The 20,778-nt window shown below is 39.8% G+C and overlaps 2 protein-coding genes across 17 annotated transcripts in view; one reads left to right on the top strand and one right to left on the bottom strand.

The window, feature by feature from the left end:
• EPB41L2 (erythrocyte membrane protein band 4.1-like 2) overlaps positions 1-7,851 on the top strand; it is a 210,635-nt gene extending 202,784 nt beyond the window's left edge. For all 16 annotated transcript variants that reach the window (XM_008574495.1, XM_008574490.1, XM_008574487.1 and 13 more), the window contains one exon: positions 6,610-7,851. The gene's annotated coding sequence lies outside the window, so the exon portion shown is untranslated. The remainder of the gene's footprint in view (positions 1-6,609) is intronic.
• A 3,679-nt stretch (positions 7,852-11,530) lies between these two features.
• SMLR1 (small leucine-rich protein 1) lies at positions 11,531-19,326 on the bottom strand. The gene is given in 3 exon segments (XM_008574496.1): positions 11,531-11,616; positions 19,084-19,282; positions 19,285-19,326. Coding segments are annotated over 3 exon segments (327 nt in total).
• Between the last annotated feature and the right edge of the window lie 1,452 nt (positions 19,327-20,778).

Genomic DNA, 20,778 nt, shown 5'->3' with positions numbered 1-20,778 from the left:
AACACTGAGGAGGATGGCTGGAGATTGGGCAGAGAGGAAGGAAAACATGTAGAAAAACAATGGGATGGATAGCAGGAAGAGCGAATCCTACATGTGACTATGTGTTGGGTTCCCAGCACAGTGAGGAATATTTGTTGAAGGCAAATCGCAAAAGGTCTTAATCCCATTTCAGTACCTTAGACTTTGCTTTGTAGGTAATCACATAGGATATTTGAGTATGGGAATCACATTTTCAGCACCGTCCTTTAGTAATATTAGTTTGTTACTAATATATGGGATTGATGGAAAGGGTGCTAGATTATATGACATAATATAAGAAAACCATTATACTGGGTCAGGCAATTATTGATGGGGAGACTGAACTGGACATCTCTATCCTTAAGAGTAGAGTTGAATTTAATTTGGAAGCAAAGCCAGGAGTGAGATACCATATATGAAAATCTGTAAAAATAATAGCTGACATTTACTAAGCACCGACTCTGTGCCCAGCTTTGTGTTGAGAGCTTTGCCATTCATTGTCACAGTTAGTTCTCAGAGTCATCTGTGATGTAGGTGAGGGCTCTGACGCTAGAGAGGTTAAGTCTTGCCCAAGCCATAGTTGGGGAGTGGCAGTGCCAGAAGTGACCTCAGTCAGTCTGATTCCACCCTACAGATGGCTTTGCAGAAGGATTCATCATGAGACTCTGAAATAAACTTCTCCTAACATACTCGAACCATGATTTGTTTTAGAGAAATTTGTTTTGTACAAAAAGTCTTTGAGGTTGCAGCTTTGACATAAAGCGATGTAAGCAAGTAAAACCATATTTTAAAAAATAATCAAGTTTTAAAATGAGGTAAAAGAAAGTATTATTTCTGGTTTCCCTACATGCCAGATAATATACGGGTGGAAAAAGAAAAGTGGTGAATTTAAATGTGAGTGAAAAGTAAGATAATTTTCACATGGTATTCACCCTGTTGCCCATAACTTGTGCTCTTGAGAGTGGAATTGATGATGTCTTCATTTGACAAGATATCCTGAAATTGCTGTGTGGTAGGAATACTTTAAGTAGAATTACTTGAATGTGTTGAGCATGAAGATTCTAACATTAAAATTGCTGATGAGATCACTGATGTCTCATCTTCTCCTCAAAGGCAAAGGAGTGTAACTGGCATAAAAGCAAAAAGAGAGCTTTGACCAAGGTAGAGCATGGAGGGGTGGCAGATGACCTTTCTAAAAAAACTCCTTAGGAGAGGAAGACACTGCAGCTGTGTGAAAGGTAAACATATGCCTTAAAAGAAAAAAAAAAATTGGGGGGGGGGGACTTCTCAAGATTGACTCTCCTGAAAGCAAACATACTTGGCTTTAATTGACTTGTGATTCTAGCAAACTTTGAACTTAATTTTTGTCTTTGAAGTGATATTGTGTTAGGGTGTTTGCCATCCAATGTGATAGAGTTCATTCAGAGGAGACAGGGCTCAAGAGGGCCAACCCTGTCCTGAAAGGCCGAAGTGTAGGAAACGCTACCACAAAGGGCCAACAGGAGAGCCTCATGAGGAGATGGGGGCTCCATACAGCATTAGTATGTTATGGCAAACCAGGAGAAGCAAAAGCATTTTGCTGGGTTATTTGTAGAACAGGTAGTGAGCTTCATTTGCCTGCAAAGGAAAAAAAACGCTAGATTTAATTTTTCCTCCTCTATTCAGCAAACACACAAATATCTGAGACAGGAGAAAACAGCAATAGGTTAGGAACAGCAGCTTCTATAAAAGCCGTTTTCAAACTTAATGGTCTCAGGATCACTTTACACTTGTAAAAACTATTGAAGAGTCCAAAGAGCTTTTGTTTAAGTGGATTGTGTCTATTGAAATTTACCATAGTATAAATCAAAACTGAGAAGTTTTTAAAAATATGTATTAAGTTAAAAATGATCACTTAGTGAAAGAAGCCTGTTTGAAAAGGCTGCATTACTGTATGTTCTCAACTATATCACATCCTGGGAAAGGCAGTGGTTGCCACTGATTCGTTAGAAGGGTCTTTAACTACTAGGAAGCTGTCAAGCTCATGATGGGCAAAACACTATTTTCTAAAATTCTAATTTGCACCTGAAAGCCTGAATTTTTTCATAGGCAACAAATACTGTCAGTTGTTTTCCTGGAAGGGACAAGCTTACTTCATTTTTAAGAAAATGTCTGCCTCACATCCGAATTGAATAACATAGTTTGTTAGTAATTTGTGTCAAGTAAAAAAGGCGTTTTATGAAAAAAGTGGCTTCTTCAACTGACAATTGAAACATTCGTACAGACGCTTTTCCTCCAGACGGTGTTGTGCTTGTGTGTGCGGTGGGGGTGGTGCATGCGCCCTTCCCGTTTCACCACACAGAATATTACTCAGGGGCCAAGATGTAAGAAAGTTAACATTTTTTTCTGTTTCATCAAGGGAATCCTTAAGTGAAACTTCCCATTTCACTGCAAAGGCATGCAGGTAAAGAATGCAGTGACTTCCGTATGGTTTGATGCCATGGCCTTGACTCGTGCTAAGATGCCCACAGGTTTACTCACCATCTGTTGTTGCACCATTGGTGAGAATGTCAACACCCTGGAAAAGGCAAATAATGTCTTAGTATTATAAAAATAGTTTTGACTCTGTAACCCCCTGAAAGAGTGTTGGCAACCCTCAGGGTCTGCAGACCACACTTTGTTTATATTATAGTGGTAATACTAACATTTTAAGAATTGACTGTTTCCTGGCTTAACCAAATGGAAATCTAGCATACGTCCTTTTTGGCTCTAGGATTTCCATTCTTATTGTTTAAACAGTGGAAATTCTGTTCAAAAATTAAAATCAAATATGCAAATTGAGAACCAAGAAGAATAAAATGCAAGTTCAGCATGAGAAATGATTGTCAAATCTATAATGTGTCATAGTTAAAATTGAACTTTACACCTGAGTGCACAGACCTCATTTTTGTTTAGGAAATAATTGCATTGTGTGTTACATAAATATTTTATTCTTCTTTTCAAAATCTATGATTGTATTACTGCTTTGTGGTAATTGAATCTTCATTATCTGAAGAAATGTTGTTTTCTTGCATTATTTTGGATAAATGCCACATGTTTTCATTTTTATTGAGACTTTTCTGATGACAGCTTTACCACTTAAAAGACAGTGTTTCTAGTGGTTTGTGGGAAATGCTTCTTAAAATCAGTTTACCAAATCAATTTCTGGAGTAGAGCACTTCCAAGATTGAGATCACTTGTCTCTGGAAACTCTAAGGTCGTGCTTTTTAAATGAGATCATAGAACATCTGTGTGTGAACTCGACTTTTTTTACCCAGTCAGTGCTCATCAAGCACACTGAGAAAGATAAATAAGACCTCTGAATCCTCTGTGAGGGCTTAAGGCAAGGTGTGCAGCCAACATGTATCCTGCAGGATTTTGGACATAGAATTAGATGTGATTAGATGAAATTTAGCCATGTGGGCCTATTCTCACATTGGCAAAAGAGTGGGGCACAGGCTAGGGAAAGTGACTGTTGTAGTTACAAATGTTTACTGACATTGTGTAGTCCAAGGGTGGGGAGCTGAAGCATGAAAAGGAAACAATAGTTTGTCTTTGTTTAGTTGACCATAATTCTAATATATAAAGTGTAATACATATATTTAATAGCTATGATCCTATCCAAACTCAAGGTGAATCTTATGATGTAAAAGTGAAAGCATGTTGAATTAATACCTATAATTAATGCCTGTCAATTTGTATGGACAAATTAAAGATGTCCAGAAAGAGTTCCCAGAACTTTTACAGCTCTTACATGAAGAACCAGTGCCTAGTTTTTAGGTTGGTTGGGATATGTGATAATTCATTTAGACTCAAAATCTAGTCTGTAAAATATTGTCGGATATTAAGTTTATTTCTCACAGATTACATGCCAAAGGACAGAAAAGTTTAAAATGTTTGATATTTGTGTACCAATGACATTGGTGATTTTATTTTTGTCTTTTCTGCTTCCCAGCTCAAATCAAAATGTTTAGTACTTAGGAACATATTTCAGTATGTGTTTAAGTTCAAGAAGCAGTCAAAAAAGATATGTGGATATGTAAACTTAAAATTCATACTATAGGTTACTCCCTGTTCATCCAAATCAATAAGGAACTCTGGGGTGTTTTAACACACTTAATATCTGATAACTCAGAGTTACACTTGCTTTACTACTTTTTAAAGAATGAGAAAATAAGTGTGTTTAACATTAAAATTACAATAACTGTGACTTACTTTGATTCTGAAAGAATCCTAAGAGCACATTAGGGTTGTCATTTGTAATACTTATTACCAGAAATAAAACTAGTAATATTTATTACCAGAAAAAAAAAAACTATTATGCTTTCTAGTGGTTTGATTGTGAATAAATGGAAATACATTATATTTGAGTTTATATGGGTAACTATGTATTTTTATCTGTATTCAGTAAGTGTTGAAGTTTTGAGATCAACATCTATTTCCTTCAATTCCTATATACTCCTAGTTTCCTGTAATAACTTTGAAACAAGTTTAATTTTAGCTTTCCTTTACAAATTTACAACTCATTACAAAGTGAAATTTTTATTTTTGATGAAAACAGATTCAAAGAAATAAAGTGACAGGGAGCCTAGAGAAAATGGAGAATTGAATCCTAAACCTTGTTTCCCTCTGCAGGTTTTCAGGCATTGGTGACATCAGGGGTTTGTTTTCTATAACATAAACTAGCAAAATGGCAGCTGTGTTCAGCAAATGATGCATATTCACAAAGCAAAACAGAGGTACTAGCTCTCAAAGAGTAAGAACAGGTAGCAAAACTGAAGGTCTTATAACCCCCCGATCCAATTTGATTGGTAGTTTTAACCATTTCCCCTTACTATCCCCCACATTTCTTTTCATAATTACTAACCTAAAAAAAGACTGTGTTTTCTCCATTGAGTTTTCCCTGCCTAGAATCAAGCCAGAAGTACTGATGAATAATGAAATAGCCTGTGGCGGACAACAGCGTGGGAGACAGTATATCTGAATAGTCAGTCTGTCCCAAATAATCAAGAGGCTATAACATTATGGATGATAAATCTAAATTTTGAGGAGATTTTTCATTAAAACAAGACTTAATTTTATCTAACCAGAAGAGGGTACATTCTAATTGACTTTAGGACCAGTGTCTCTAGGAAAGGACATTAATTACCACTCTCCACCGTCCTCTGTAATTACCTACAGTTTGCCAAAACTTCCAACTGAGCCGAAATAGAAAATGAAATGGTTGCCTTCTTAAAACACTTTTCTCTTTGAGGAACAATATACTGTCATTATTTTTTAGTTCTCTCTCCTACCTTCTTGCCTTTGGGCTTTTCCAAGACTGTGTGTTTTTCATTTTTCCTTTTACTAACAATAGATTTTGTTTTGTCTGTTGGTTTCACTCAACTCATAAATCTACTTCCCTACACCTAATGCCTCACCCAGGCTCTAAGCCTATTATCCTCCCTTTGTTTTTGAGGCCCCAGACTCCAAGTCTTTCAGTCCTCTCTCATACTTCCTGTTTAATCACCACATATGATTCTGCTTCTTCAGTGGTGCCTCTCACATTCCTTCTTCCACCTGACTTCTGCAGCAGCCACTCAAGTCTGGCAGTCTAGCAAAAATACCTGACATTTGTCATTTTCCTCATCCAGCCCAAACTCCTGCAGTGGCCTCCTGACTGGTATTCCTGACTCCACTCAAAGTCTTTGCCTTCAGCCTGTTCATCACAGTGAAGCTACAGCCATGTTTTCAAAACATAAGCAGTCCATGCCAAACCCTTCCTCAAAACCAAAGGAGAACCAATTCTAGCACCGTTTCTGGCCTTATGCCCTGCACGAACTGGCCAGCCCTGGCTCTCTGACCTGTATTTTGCCTCTCTCCAGCTCTTGTACTTTACTCTGGATTATTTCAGTAGACTGCCAGCTGGCCTTTTTGTTTGAATGCTCTTTCTGAATTCTTACTTTTTTTGTTTGTTAGATCAAATTCATGCTTCTCAGTCTAGTATGAAAGAATAGACTTAATATTTCTTGCTTCCCCTTCCTTTCCCTTACTCACTGTACCAACACTTCGCTTTAACAATGTCCATTTCTTCATCCTCCTATTCCTCCCATTCATTCTGGCCTCCTCCCCCCACATATATCTTCATACCCATCTTAGTATCATAGCACCGTATGCTCTTTCACTTCCATTCCTCTTTCCTCGTTCCGTTCTCACCACCTGTACCCTTGCTGTTCGTTTCAATGAAGTCAGCATGGACCTTGGTTTTCCCCCTCCTTGAGTCTAGCTTTAAAACCTACATTGGTTTTTCTTTTTTAGATTCTTACTGTGAATTGTATCTGTTTTATATTAATTCTTTTGCAGTGTACTCTTATTTGCCATTTGTTTCTAGCATACTTATCAATTCTCTAGATGGTGTAAGGCCCTCAAGGGTAGAATAGTCTCTCATGCTTGTCTTCTGGTAGCCATATTTATTGTAAAACTAGTTGTATAGTGACTGTTGATTACTTGATTGGAAGCTTGATGAATGTTAACATTTATTTTTGAAGGCTCTGTGTTTGGACTGTTTAAGCTTTGTCTTTTTTTCTCTCCTAGAAAGTCATTTTTTAAACATCATTCAACTTTGTGAACCTGAAGAATTGCGACCATTTCAAGTCTTACTGCCACACCACTACTCCAGCAAATTTGTGCTACGACTGGTAACAAAGACCAGAAGCCTGAAGAATTAAAATGCCAACACCAAACTTTACCTTAACAGCTCTGGTCTATACTGTTCCCATGCATTTTAATATATTATTTTGTTTTATAACCACTTCTAAATATTTTTGGTTATTCTTTTTTTAATTAAGGGGTTTTGTTTTTGTTTCTTGTTTACTTTGTGTACAACTACCTGCTTTTTATGACTCATTTTGATCAAATGACAGTGAACAAAGCCAGCCCAAGCTGGTAAGGTGCTGTTCACTTGAACAGGTGCTGTTGTGCGGAAAGCAAACTCTGTGACTAATTTAGTTAGTGGCTTTCCTTCTTCCAGATTCTTTCCATTGAATTCTTACAGCAAATATTTACAGAGTTTTTAGATTGCAGTAAATATGCTGTATGAGAAAATAATACAGATTAAGAGCATTTCTTACATCTTGAAAATTTTCTAATGTTTGAGAATTTCATTGGGTATGTTTTTTTCTATTGAACCCTTTTGACTTTCCAGTCCTGTGACTTTTTACTTTTAGTTGAGAGTCAGAGGATCTCTGGACTGGAGAATCATGAAGAAGTTTGCTGACCATGCACTGTGTTTAGATACCCTGTTGCAGCACAGTGCCAACGCTTCTCAGACAACATGCTCTTCGGCAGCATTCCAGAACAGGAGGGAGGAGAAAGAGAAAACTTGTTTCTTCCCTTCTACTAAAAGATTCAGGCAGCTTAAAACCTTAGTGCTTTCTTTTTTAATGTATCCAAATTTCAATACTTTGCATTATTTGAACGCTTGGGTAGAATATTTGCTTTGTATTAAACCTCGTTGTCTACACATAAAACTGACCTTTTGTTACTGAGCAGGTGTATCTCTTTCAGATAGTTTGATTCACACAGGTTTGAGGATGCTGGGGAGAGAGTATGAGGCTGTGGTGGTTTTTTGTTGGTTATAAGAAAGCTATACCATTTAAAGCTGGCACCAGAGACCTAATAGGGACTTATTAACTGTATTGAACGCTTTTTTCCTTTGCTTTTGACCCTATGTATAGTTATGATGCCAGATTAGATTTATAGCAGCTTCAAGTTGTATTAAATGATATTTTGCTTTCTGTAATATCGTTATAAAATAAAGTTTGTTTATTCTCTATACTTGTCACTTCTCTTTTTATAAAGGTTTAAAAAAATAAACTCAAGTGATATCTTCCATTAAGAAGTCCTATAGTATCTTGTGGAAGGTAGCATTTTAAAAAATTGTCTTCAGCTTTGTTTTATAATTTATGAGGCTGCCAGCATCACTGATTTGAAATCGTAAAAGCGATGTTGAAAGTTTGTAAATCTGATTTTTAACATGCAGATTCCTTCTGCCTAGTTAAATAATCCACCCCAGTCTTCACAAATTCTCCAAGGGATGTTTTTGCTTGTTTTCTTTGTGTATTTTTTTTTTTCCAGGAAATGTTTTAGCTGTACCATTTGAATCCTGATCTTCTGCTTCATGTCCTACTTCACTTCGTGTCTACTGTGCCTTAAAGTATCATGCAAACCAGAATCTGGAGGGGCTGTGTCCAAGTCTAATAGGGATCGCTTATTGTGAGGTTTTTGCCAAGGCACGTCAGATTATGTGCTTAATATTCTTTTAAACATTACACAGCAAATGGCCAACAGGATATATTCCTTTAAAAATGTTATATAGTGTTTTTTTCTAGTCATTTAAACTGAGGGGTTGAATATAATTTCCATAGTTGTTGTCTTTGAGATCTGTTCCCACTGAATTATCTCACCCTTTGAAAGGCCTTTCTCACTTTCTCTACAACCATTACAAAAAATCTTTCCAGAGAAGCCTATCTCAGCAAGCCAAGTGTTAGAAGTATTATGGAAACAAATGCGATTCTGTGATTATATTTCTCATAAGAAAGCTTTTATGTATAACATTTAGTCATAGGTTGATCTTGCCCAGGGTGTTTTTTTTTTTTTTTGTCTTTTGTCTTTTTTCCGTGTCCGGCAACGGATCGCAACCCTCAGTGTTGCCCCCGCACCGGACCAGGGACCGGCAACGGGACTGCAAACCTCGGCGCTGCTCCCGCGCCTCGCCCAGCCAGTGAGCGGGAACCGGTCTGTACGTGGGATCCGAACCCTCGGGCGGGAGCGCCGCGCGCTTCCCAATAGTGCGCCACCGGGCCGGCCCCTTGCCCAGGGTGTTTTGAGACCCACATCCTTGCATACTTCTCATGATAATAGCAGTAATAGGAGGAAAGTTTGTCTTCGCAGCTCCTATGGACTAGGAAAGGCAGTGTAGAGTTAGGGCTCAGTTTTATTCAGCTAAGACAGCAAGGACAGGGCTTGGGGTCCCGGAGACATGGAGAGCATCTATGGGGATTTGGTACCCAGAGAACCACTTGGAACAATGTGGATAATTAATCTCATATGACTACAGCAGCAAGGCTGTCTTTTAAATATTTTGTATTTTTTATAAAGTATTTCTCAGGATGCCATTGTCTCATACGGTAAACTGGGCTTTCAAAACCCCAAATGATAGAATAAATAGGAATGTAGATCAATAAGGTTTTGGAACATGGATTTGAAAAAATTTTAAAGTAGAATATTTTAAAATTCCCAATCCATTTGATGGAAATTATAAATAGAAATTTTTGAATACATATTTACTGATATGCTAGGATATATGATATTGTCTAGATTCTGATAAACTTGAGGTCTCTTCTGATCTCTTTCAGATACTACAACATTAGAAATAAGACTAAGAACTGTTGGATGAGGCCGTTTAGAGTTGTGAGAACAATTTTTGGCACTGGTAAAAAGCTTTGAAGCACAAGATGGAACTCAAGCGTAGGGTAATGTAAGGAGACTGCTAGCCTGCTCAGGTGGAGACCGAGACAGCTGGTTTTGGCAGAATTGAAGAGGACAGAAGCAGTCCAGGCCCAAATGAGATCTTAAACTGGAGCTATGAGCATGTGAAGAGCAGACGTGACTGCAGCTGCTTGACCGTGCTTGGTAAAGGGTTTGACAAATTTGTTAGCAGGGCCTTTGAGCAGATGATGAAACCCTTGGGACTTGTTCTCTCCATGGGAAAACCAACCTGTTTCTGTTCCTCCACATATTAAAAAAAATCATGAATCTAGTCATAATTTCATTGGACATTCTTTACTTTCATCTTATTTAACAGCACCAAAAAAAATCTTGCTTTAAACTACTTGGTTATGCTTGTTGCTGAAAGCAGGTATGTTTGGCGCTCATCTGTTACCACACTAGTTGAGATAGTGGACCACCATCAACCAGAGCCATAAATCAGGCTTCTCAGGTGCCCATATCTGGGAGATGGGAGCAAACCTTGATGGCAGAGCCACCGACTCAGCTGGCAGCTGCCTGAGATGGGAATAGGAGGCATCTTTTCACACCGTCTATTAAAGAAAGCATTTTTACATAAACTGATTTCCACCGGGCACTAAAAAGAGATTCCTCCCAGAACCAAGAGAATACTGATTCCTTCCATATGGCACGAACACTGTTATTCTAAATTATCTCAGTCTGAAAGCCCCAGCAGACATTTTCATTGTAAGTGCAATAAAATGCAGAAATGAGTGTCTTCAGTCAAGTAATGACTTTTATATTATGCCAGAAGTGCAAATGGAGACTGCTTGCTGGATGCATATGAAGAATTTTAAGAGTGGGGCTGAGGGGAGGGAGCAGATGATATCTGGCACTGTGGTACCTTCCTGCTTTTGGTCATCTGCACAATCTTTTGTATAACTGTGTGTCACTTTCGAAATTGGTGCATTTCTTTCAGATAACCAAATTCATTATGTTTTATGAAGTGAATCACTTAATCGCCTATTAGAGTCATGTTGCAAAGTTTGGAATATAACCAGATTTAGGCTTCGGATGTACTGAACATCTTTTGTTAATGTTCACTAGGAAAATGTGGAGAGGGCAATAGTAACCACAATCTATTTTAACTACCACCTTGAATTAAATGTTTATTTTCAGTGATGTATGTGGGCTCTTTATGGCTCCCATTAAAAAACAAGAATTCTAGTGGAACGCTGCCTTCTTTCCATATATATAAATGGCTCTTTGGTATTTTTGTTTTAGAGGCAAAGCCTTGAATTATTCTCCTCATTAATTATGTGAACATTCTGTTCTCCTTTCCTTTTTCCCCCACCAAATTGCCAATAATTCCAAGTTGCATCATGCTGAAAGCTACATTCATGGGTGACCCATACCTAGTATTGGGAGACTTGTTTTGTGCACCATCACAACGATGATTTGTGAGAGCAATTGGGAAAAGGAGAGAAAAAAACTCAGGACCTGAATGGTGTCATTTAAAAGTTGCTGACCTGCAAGAGAAACAAGTGGGAATACTCTGGCATAGGGAATCTACTGATCTCTCTCCAAGGCGCTAATCTTTTGCTATTCATTTGATCTCTACCAGAATTTCTTCACCTAAAATCAGAGTAATGTCGGCTTCCATGGGATTATGTAATATGATGCTTAAGAATTTTATTTTTAAAGTACACCCTTCAGAGTAGACATGGTCACAATAAAAATTTTTTAAAAATTGTGTCCAGTCCATGGAATGTATCCAAGAAAATCTGGTGTTCTTGGTACTTTCTGAAGAACTTTTAAGCTGAGTCTCACAGAAGTCCTCTTTTGGATAATAGCTGCCCCTTTTCAGTATGGTTCAGAACAAGTATCTCAGTCTTCTATTTTTGCTATGGTTCTAGCTGATCAGCCGACTTTATTAGCTGAATGTTGACCTTTTCTCTCTGGCCAGTAGAAATTCATTGTGCTTTAGTCATTGGTCCATCCCCAACAGTCATTTTCGTTTCATTCTCTGGTACAGGGAAGAGCCATTCCTACGATTGTGTTGGCGGTCAGGAGCCTGGGAGAGTTCTTCATTAACTGAAAGGAAAAATATCAGTTAATTCAGAGGCAGCTGAGTGCCTTTGTTCATTTACAGCTTGTAAGTGGTTACTGGCCAGCATTTCTGACCCTGGTGGATTGGTGAGTTACAGAAGTCCAGGTCTTCAGAGCAAGTCCTACTGCAGGATCTCTCCTTACCTGCTCAGCCACTTCCAGTGAAATGTAAATGCTTCTTTCTAAAGAATGACCCTGGTTAGAGTGGACAAATGGCCACTGTGATAAAAAGTCTTACATGCTAAGTATATTTTATATTTGGTAGATTAAGTGTTAAGATCCCCCACATTCAATAAGCATTTATTAAGCAGGTCTACATGTCAGGGGTTGTGGATATGGGAATGAGTAAGACAGGGTTTTGCTCCTGCTCCACCCTCCCAAAAAACGTATTTGCACACTTATGGTCTTTAGACAAGTCAAATTAGTTGTCTGCCTTTTACCTTTTGGCATCTTTTACTGACAACTCTGACCATTACAACTTTCCACAACCTGTACATTCCTTAACTCCTTAAAATACTTCAGTTAAAGCTGCTCTACTAAAATATTAAAACTCAGCAATGACATCCTAATTACTAAATCTAGTGGCATTTTCTAATCCCGTTTCTTTCTACTGTAGCACCTGACACACACCCTCTCTGTCCTCCTCGCCCCCATTACTCTCTTCCATTTGGCTTTTATTATCTACCATCTTTCTGTGTACTCATATCTGCTCCTGTAGCTTCAACTATTATCTCTTTGGTGAGAACCAAATTTGATCTTTACCCCTGATACCTCTCTTGAGATCTTGACATGTATTCCTCAAGATCTTCCTAGTGTATCAAAAGACCCTTCTCTTCCTGTGACCAACACACACAACCGATCCTGCTTTTGCTCTTAAAAGTTTTATTTTCAGAATTATAATTAATCAAGTCAGAAACCAGGGGCTTATAACGTCATGGGAGGTGATAAACACGCTCATAGAATTGAACCTGAAAAATACTCTTTGGCTCCCACATGAAGTTTGTGCAATTTATTCCTTCCCAGGCACTTTGTATGCCATGTACCCCAGGACACATGCACTCTCCCTGACCTGGCTGGGTTCTTTCAGGCCTGTCGTCTTAGGAGAGGGTGCATATGCGTTGCATGGTGATGAGCCCAAGGCTGTGTGAGCCTCAAGACTTAATAGCCAGTATTTGTTGAGCATTTGCTATATTGCCAGACACTGTGTGAAGCCCTTTGCATGCCTTGTTTAATTTTGCAGTGGCATTATGAGCAAGTCACCATTATTATTAATTTACAGATAAACAAATGGAGGTAGAGAGAAATCAATATGAAGCAATTTGCCCAAGATCACAGAAATTGATGGACTCAGGATTGGATCCCAGGCAGTCTCACTCCAGAGTCCACCCTTTCAACTGCTGGGTTACATTGCCTTTCCACATAGATCATTGCCATTTCAAAGATATTCTTTTATGGCTTATGATGAACTCATTGAAATATGAGTAATTGCTTCCCTTCTACTTTCAGTTAGCAGAGGCTAACTGCACAACAGGTGCTTTGAACAGGGATGAGAATACAAATTGTAGACTGAAAATGGGTGACCTAAACAATGAGATTAAAATAAGCGAGCTGTAAGGGTAGAGAACTAGAAAAGAGAGACCAAAAGGAAGCTCATCAGTCTACAGTGAATCATCTATTTAGTGAATAAAATGTCTGTGTTAGGCACCATGTGGAGAGTAAGAGAAATGAAATAATTTACCCTGAAAGCTTGCAATTTGTCCATTTCAGTGGGTCTGTTTAGGAGGGTGTGCAGAGAGATTAGACAGGCAGGTGGCCTTGCATACACCTGAATTGGTTATTGTGACAAATTCTGCAAACAATGAAGTTTTCCCTTTTGAGGGATGGGTAAAGAAATGTAATTTCTGACTCAGGCGTAGATCTTTTTGGGGAGGAATCACCATCATTAATAATTACTCCTGTTATACGAGGGTACTTCAAAAAGTTTTTGGAAAGATTTGTATTATCTTTTAATTCTATTTTTCTGTGAACTTCTTGAAGTACCATCATGTAAAGAGGTTAATCAAATCCTTCAAAGCTTTTATAAAATTCTCTCCTTTAAAAATTTCCTACAGTTGCCTTTCAAGTTGGTGGTAAGTTTATTTGGGCCAAAAGAATTCATCTATTCAACAGATATATCACCTATATCACCAGTGGTGGTATGTTGGCTAAGAGGGCTAGCTCTGGAGCCAGACAACCAGGGTTCAAATCCTGTCTCTACTACTATCCAGGTGGGTGACCTTGGACAATTGACTTAATTATTCCAAGACCAAGTTAGTAACAGCCACTATTATTATGACACAGATGCTGCCTTCTTGAAATTTATAAGCCAGCAGGGGTAATAATGACTAACAATTGTTCAGAACAGGCACTGCTAAGAACCTTATCTATATCACCTCACTTAATCCCCACACCAGCTATGTCCTGCTGTTTCACACATGAGGAAATTGAAGCTTCAGAAGGTTAAGTAGTGACCATTGTTACAGAGCTGGAATTCAAACCCCATTTGGTTTGGCTCATACCCTGAGCTCTTAACAATTTTACTCTGCTAACCCTTAGGTTATTCTGCTTTTTTCAAACAATTATTTTTTTCCTTTTTGATTGCTCACCAGTTAAATGTATATTTTTGATTGCTTACCACTTAAATGTATATATGAAGTTCAGTGAAAGATGCCTAGCCACCCGTATATTTTCAATACTTTAGTTGTCTGTTTTAGAATGTTAGTTGCTGCAGGCCAGAACCTGATCAATTACTTGACCTTATTTTGGATCTAATTCCATGCAGAAACTTTTACACATTTGTGGCATAATCCTGCTGACTATGCCAATTTGTCTGGCTAGGCTAAGGCCTGGAATCCTCACAGCACCAATTGAAAAGCTGGGTGAACATGCCAGTTGTCAGGCTCTTTTACCTGCTGGTAATCCTGCACTGACTGGGCCGATTGTTGAGCTAGGGCTGGGTCTGGTGCTCCCAGACCCCTCAAGCCCATTAACAGACTGGGTCACAAACCCTTCACGTGCCAGGCTGGGTCACCAGACCCTTTCGCGCAGGTCTATGAGCTAGATAACTGGCCAAAAGGTCCTTGGAGCCGTAGGTTGGAAAGCATGGCTGTGCTGGGTGGACACTCGAGGCAGACGCCCGCCTGTCTGCTTCACTAAAACAACTCTTTCTCCAAAGAACACAAGAATAGCAACAAAACTAAAAAGATACATTGGGATGCATGCGCACTAACTCCACACACACACACACACACACACACACACACACACACACAATTTGCTTACAAAGAATGCTGAACCACACACCCAACTGGGCCCGAGGCAAGGGCCCTGGCCAAGCTATTCTATTTTTCCAACAACATTGAATAAATAAGATTTTAAAAATATAATGACTATTTTTGGTAATGTTATTTTAGAGAGTAATTTGTTCTTGATCAGGATGACTCATCAGGTTTTTTGGGGTGGGGGTTGGCACTGGAAGTAGAGGTTTGGGAATCTGAGGACTTGGGTAGATAAGATAATCAAAACTTCCACCCTAGGAGATGCAAAATGCCCATGTAAGTGGTTGGTGAAGGGTTTGGCTGTGGAAAGTTTAAGGCTCAGAACTTGATCCCGAGGGCTACTTGTCAAGGCAATTGACACAGATTGAAGAGTGCAGGATATTAGAGATTTTTCTTTCTTTGTGAGAAAATTGATGTTCTCCAAATACTAATTAAATTTACATGCACCATTACCTCCTAAGGCTTGAAGTGTAGTGAGTAATACTGAACGATTACGATACCCCTACATGCTTTCCATCACATCTTAAAAGGGCTCGCCTGTCCAAGTGACTAGGATGTATGAGACAGCGAGCTTGTTTTCTGTTTTAGAATGCAGGACTCTGGGGTTCTGTGAACACACCATTTAATCTGTCAATGTCCTCTTTACACGAACAAAATAGGAATGATTACATTTGCCATAACCCTGGTTGGAAGATTAATGACATGACATTTGCCATCTGTTTACAGTTTTAAAGTGGATGCTGCTAAATGAAGATACAAACTGGTGATATTTTATTTTGGACAAAGTGATCTCATTGCCTTCAAACTGGAGGAAGGATATTACTACTTACCCTTAGGAAAATGGCTTCAGAAAGAACTATAATTTTTTAATAGCTACATGTTCTTAGAGGGCTTCCCCCTGCCCCCAAGAAGCAAGAATCTGGAATTAAAGGGACCAAAATGAAAGTGTTCACAGTCTAAGGTTGTCTGCTAACACTGGAAAATGAATTAAGAATTACTCCAGAAAGATGCACAGATTCCATTTGGGAGAGGAAGGAAATGTAAGGGGTGGTTTGAATATAAAGTTTTTGAGAGAATGATGTGAGTATAGCACAAGCTGCCCATCAGCTGCCACCCTGACCAGGAACCTGTAAGGGACAATACCCAAGGCCCTGACTTCTCTCACCCCAGCACGGTGGGGCCAGTGTCAACAGAATGAAAACTGGCAACAGGGGAGGACCATTGTGGTCCAAGAATGAAAACTGACAACAGGGAGGACCATTGTGGTCCAGTCAGCTGTACGTTCCTCTCTTGGCATCCTTCAGATGGTTCACTGGCAGCCACTAGTAACGTAGAGCTCCTAGTCATTAGCATTCCTTCCAATAATAATTTCCGCAATAAATTTCCAATAATAATTAGGTCCTTCCACCTCCTCCCTCACTCTGTACTCCTTACGTGTAGCCTGGAAGCTCCAAGCACACTTCAGTGAGAGCCAGCCAAACTGGGAGACAATGGAGAAGGTGGCTCGTTGCAGTGCTGGGGGTACCCTGTAGCTGTTTAGAGGATCTGCCTCTGGTGAAAGTGCTCAGCTCTGACATTCAGGAAAAGACTTAAGGAGAAAGGGCAGGTCATTCGTACAGCCCTTTGACCAGGTAGCTAATGAGGCCAGGGTCAAAAACATTCAGATTTGCACCATCTGCTCTAACTTATGATTTTTCCAGATGCCTTTTGTGGTTTTCTAGAAGTGAGATTGTTTCTTCTCAATCCTAAAAACCCATGGTAAAAGTCTGTTCCACTATCTAGGAGAATCCCTGGCGTATGGTAGATTCACAAACACTTGTTAAATTAGTGAATGAGGACTATCGCTATCCAGGAGTATGGTGCAAGTTTGGAGCAAGCTTAACGTTGGTGAAGGGACTCTACCTGGAGATCATGAGCCTTTGTGTGAAGCTGACCTTCTCATTACCCTTGGGTTAGATCCGATGCTGCAAAGAGGGGAGGCTTTGAGAGGGAAGGGACAGACTCATAGTTGTGGAATATCTCAGTAGCATATCAGAATTTGGAACAAAGGTGGAAGGAAGTGTGAAGAGAAAGTAGGTCTTTGGGGCCCTCTGCTCCCCTCACTCAAATCCTTCAGAAGCAGTTCCAGTTTTGTTGAGCTATAAACTTAAGGTAACCATTTCTGTCTGCGACTTGACCTCTGGGCAACTCACAGGGGCAGGGATGTGCTGTAGACAAAGGGGCCCGCTGTGCAGTGGGTGTAGTGACTCGCACACACTGAGCGCTTCCTCTGGGCCCTGCGCTGTCTCAACTTTTCCCTCGCACCAGCCCCTGTGGTGCCCAGACACACTCGCAATGTGAGTTGGATTCTCCAGGCTATTCTGAAGGAATGTGATAAGTTTTTACCTCAGGATGATCTAAATATCTAAAATACTGTAAATCCATTTGATTCGTACATAATTATAGGTGTTTTCCTAGGGATTAGTACAGCTATAAAACCAAGATTTGACCTCTTTGCAGAGTCTGTCCCACATCCCAAGATGTCCCACTGAATAATCTGACCTGTAATAACTGGTAAGTAGAGGCCAGTAAGAGACTTTAAACCATGTGGCTATCTTAGCCTGTTGTTTGCCTTATTTTATGCTTGATACATATTTTGAGACACTGAAATTTTTACCTAGCTAAAGAAGCAGCCAGAGATGAAACTTGGAAACCACATGAATTACTCAAGTCCTTGGCTATCACATCACATCCTTTTACTGTCCCCTGGGTGCTCAGTGTCTGTAAGGGCCTGGAAAGCATGTGACTGACAGTGGCCATTGCAACAACTTCAAAAGTCTTTCAAAATGGAAGTCTTAGCAGTGGCTGGGCCTTAGTCCAATTTGGAAGACTCTGAAGGGAAGCCCTGGTTAGGATCTGGGAGATTTCTAATTTTCTCTTTTTGGAGGCTCTTTCTAGGGTTAAGTAGTAATGAATATCTAGGAGGCAGAACATTCAGACTGGTCTTGGGCCAGTGAAGAATGAACTGACTTAATAAAGAAAGGGGTTTATCACATGAATTCTGTAGAGTGAGAGAATATGGGTCGATCACTCAACAAGAGAGCTGTTCATAAAAATGAGACACAAAAACAAAAAGCTAGGGGCATATTTGAGCAGGTTACTATGGAAAACTTGGGATTCTACAATATATGCTATGTCCTCTAGGATTTCTTTATGTTCTAAATTTTGTCTTAAAAACAAATATCCCTAATTATTACTTCTGTTGGAGTTTAGGTTATATGTTATGGTATTAGTCATTTTAGATTCTGAACGTCTGTTTATATAATAACATACACGAAGGCATTGCTTGGCCTTGGCAAGTTTTTGTGGAAGAGGAAGGGTTTTCAAATTTGTTTTTTTAGTAGTTTAACACAACACCCTCCAAATTAAGAAATATGACTGTTTTTTCGGTATTGCTAAAATGGTTATTAACTTCTATGATATTAATGTTTACTGGATATAGTATTAAAATGTAGTCTATCAAATCGCAGACAAGTTTCATTAATTTTAATTATAGCAGAATAAATAGTCTCAATCCAGGATCCAAATACCCGTTCTGAGTCACAGTAACCTTCCTGATTTTTCTCTTTTTTGTACCTAACACTAGATTCTCATGGAAAGTTTACACATATGTCAAATATCTATGAGGGCTTTACATTTGCCAGACACTGAGATAGCACAGTGTTAGAAACATTTCAGTAGCTGAGAAAGAAGTGTGTGCACACATTAGGGGCACACACACACAGGCACATGCACACATGCATCTGTCTTGTAGAGAAGGCAGACCATGAACAGTGTTTTAATGTTGGTGAATCTGCTGCCTTGAGAGACAGAGAAAAGCAACCACATGTGAAAATGCTGATTCACAGTTTGTGAGGATCTACATACAGCAAAGCAGTCTCTACTGCAGGCTGTCGCATCCTAGCACACGAGCCACTGCTAAAAGCATCAAACTTTGCCAAATTCACTAAGGATCTTGAGAGAGGACCTATTGAGAAGCACCTACAAATCAAAAAGATGTGTTTCTCTAGGCCTCCCAGAAACACTGTGCATTGGCGTGTTCCAAAGGAGTGCTGTGGCAAAGGACGTCCAGCCCCTTGTGTGGCTTCACACTTACCCTCAATCAGTTTGATCCTGAAGTAGGCGATGAGGAGAAGCAGCAGCAACGTCACGGGCAGGAAGATCCCAGAGAACAGGAGCCAGCCGGGGAGCTCGCTCATGAAAGCTGACAGCACGGGGCTCATTGACAACCGCATAGACCCTGCTGGGACCGTGGGATTCACACTTGGGACCAGGGCAGCTTTGCTCCGAGTTGATTCTGCTCTTACTGTCCTCTGGGACTCTGGCCTTTGCTCAGCATATCTCGGTGGAACTTTTGGTGGACTTTGCTCTATTTCAATAGCCCCATGAATTCTGAGAGGATTGCTGGCAGGTTACTCTGTAACTCAGCTACAGAGGGCAGAGGGATTGCAAAGTGGATCTCCCAACCTCTTCCAGAGATGACTATTTACCTGGCAGGGGTGGAGATGACCCCAGGAGGCTGAGATTTCTTTGTATTCAGTTTATCTGCAAGGAAAAGCACCTGACTTCAAGCAAACCTCACTGTTAATGTATATTCTTCCTATATATTCCCAGTCAGAATTTTTCCTACATTTCCTAAATTTCAGAGTTGAAAATTACTTAATAATTATGCTAATGTACCGATATACCTGTGTCTAGAAAAAAGTGAATTTTTCTTCCTACATAATTGATACAACTAATACTGTCAAAGGAAAAACAAGATTCTTTCTATATGTAGAAACTCTTTCTGGTATTTCCTCCTCCAAATACTTCTCTGAGAGATGCATTGGTTTACTCATTTGTTCAACAAACATGTAATTCTACTAGAACCCAACTTCTGGACTACATTCTGGGTATACAAAAGAGAGTGAGTCGTGCCCCCTGCCCTCTAAGAGTGGAGATGGACATAAACATTGTGGCCCTGAGTGGCACTGGTGGAGTGGCTGGTGATACGGCTTCTTGACCTGCTCCCTTCGACACGTGTCTTTGCTTGCTGCCTTAGCTCGGGCTCTCAGCTCTGCTCTGCTCACACTTCCCTGTAGCCCACTGGTAGCAGGGGGAGGTGGCCCTGAGTGATGGGGGTGTGGGTTGTGAGTTAAGTCCGGAGTTGCTGGGAAGACAAAGGGCAATAAACTATGTTGATGTTGACTTGTTGACTATGTTGAGTTGCCACTGACCGCTTTAATGAAAAATTCCCAAGGATACTGGTTGACTAACAAAAACCAACTTAAAAAAAAATGATTTTTATGTTAAAAAAAATCCCCTGGAGAATTTGGAAAATTTGGGGGAGGAATTCACAGCTGCTTCTTGGCTTCATTCCTCTTCTCATGTTCTCACCCTGTCTCCAGCCCCACCTGGCACCTGTCTGTCCTGGTGAAGAGCTGGCAGAGTCTATCAAGGACAAGCTGCTGTCAGTGTCTCCCAAATTCTTCCTCTAGGGACTTTGCATGGCCATGCAAAGTCTCAGTGCCAGCTATAAAGTCTGCACCCTTATTTACAAAATAATAAGACTGGAGAGGATCTCTGGGATGCTTGGCCAGCATTCCTGAGCAGCGAACAGTAAACAGCTTCCCTCTCAGAAAAGTGACATCTAATTTCAGAAGGAATTGTTTAGAATCCCCTAGAATCAGTCAGTGTTCACTGCACCATATTTGCTTCTCTTCTCCCACTCCACGAGTGCATGAGTGGTGTTGCTGCTATTCTTGTGTGCCTTCCATGGAGATGGCTCTCTGGTGCTCTTTCAGCTTGAACA

The sequence above is a fragment of the Galeopterus variegatus genome, unplaced genomic scaffold (genome assembly GCF_000696425.1).
Source record: "Galeopterus variegatus unplaced genomic scaffold, G_variegatus-3.0.2 Scaffold1053, whole genome shotgun sequence".
NCBI lineage: Eukaryota > Metazoa > Chordata > Mammalia > Dermoptera > Cynocephalidae > Galeopterus > Galeopterus variegatus.
Note: the sequence above shows the minus strand (reverse complement) of the source record. Positions and strands in the feature narration are given on the sequence as shown.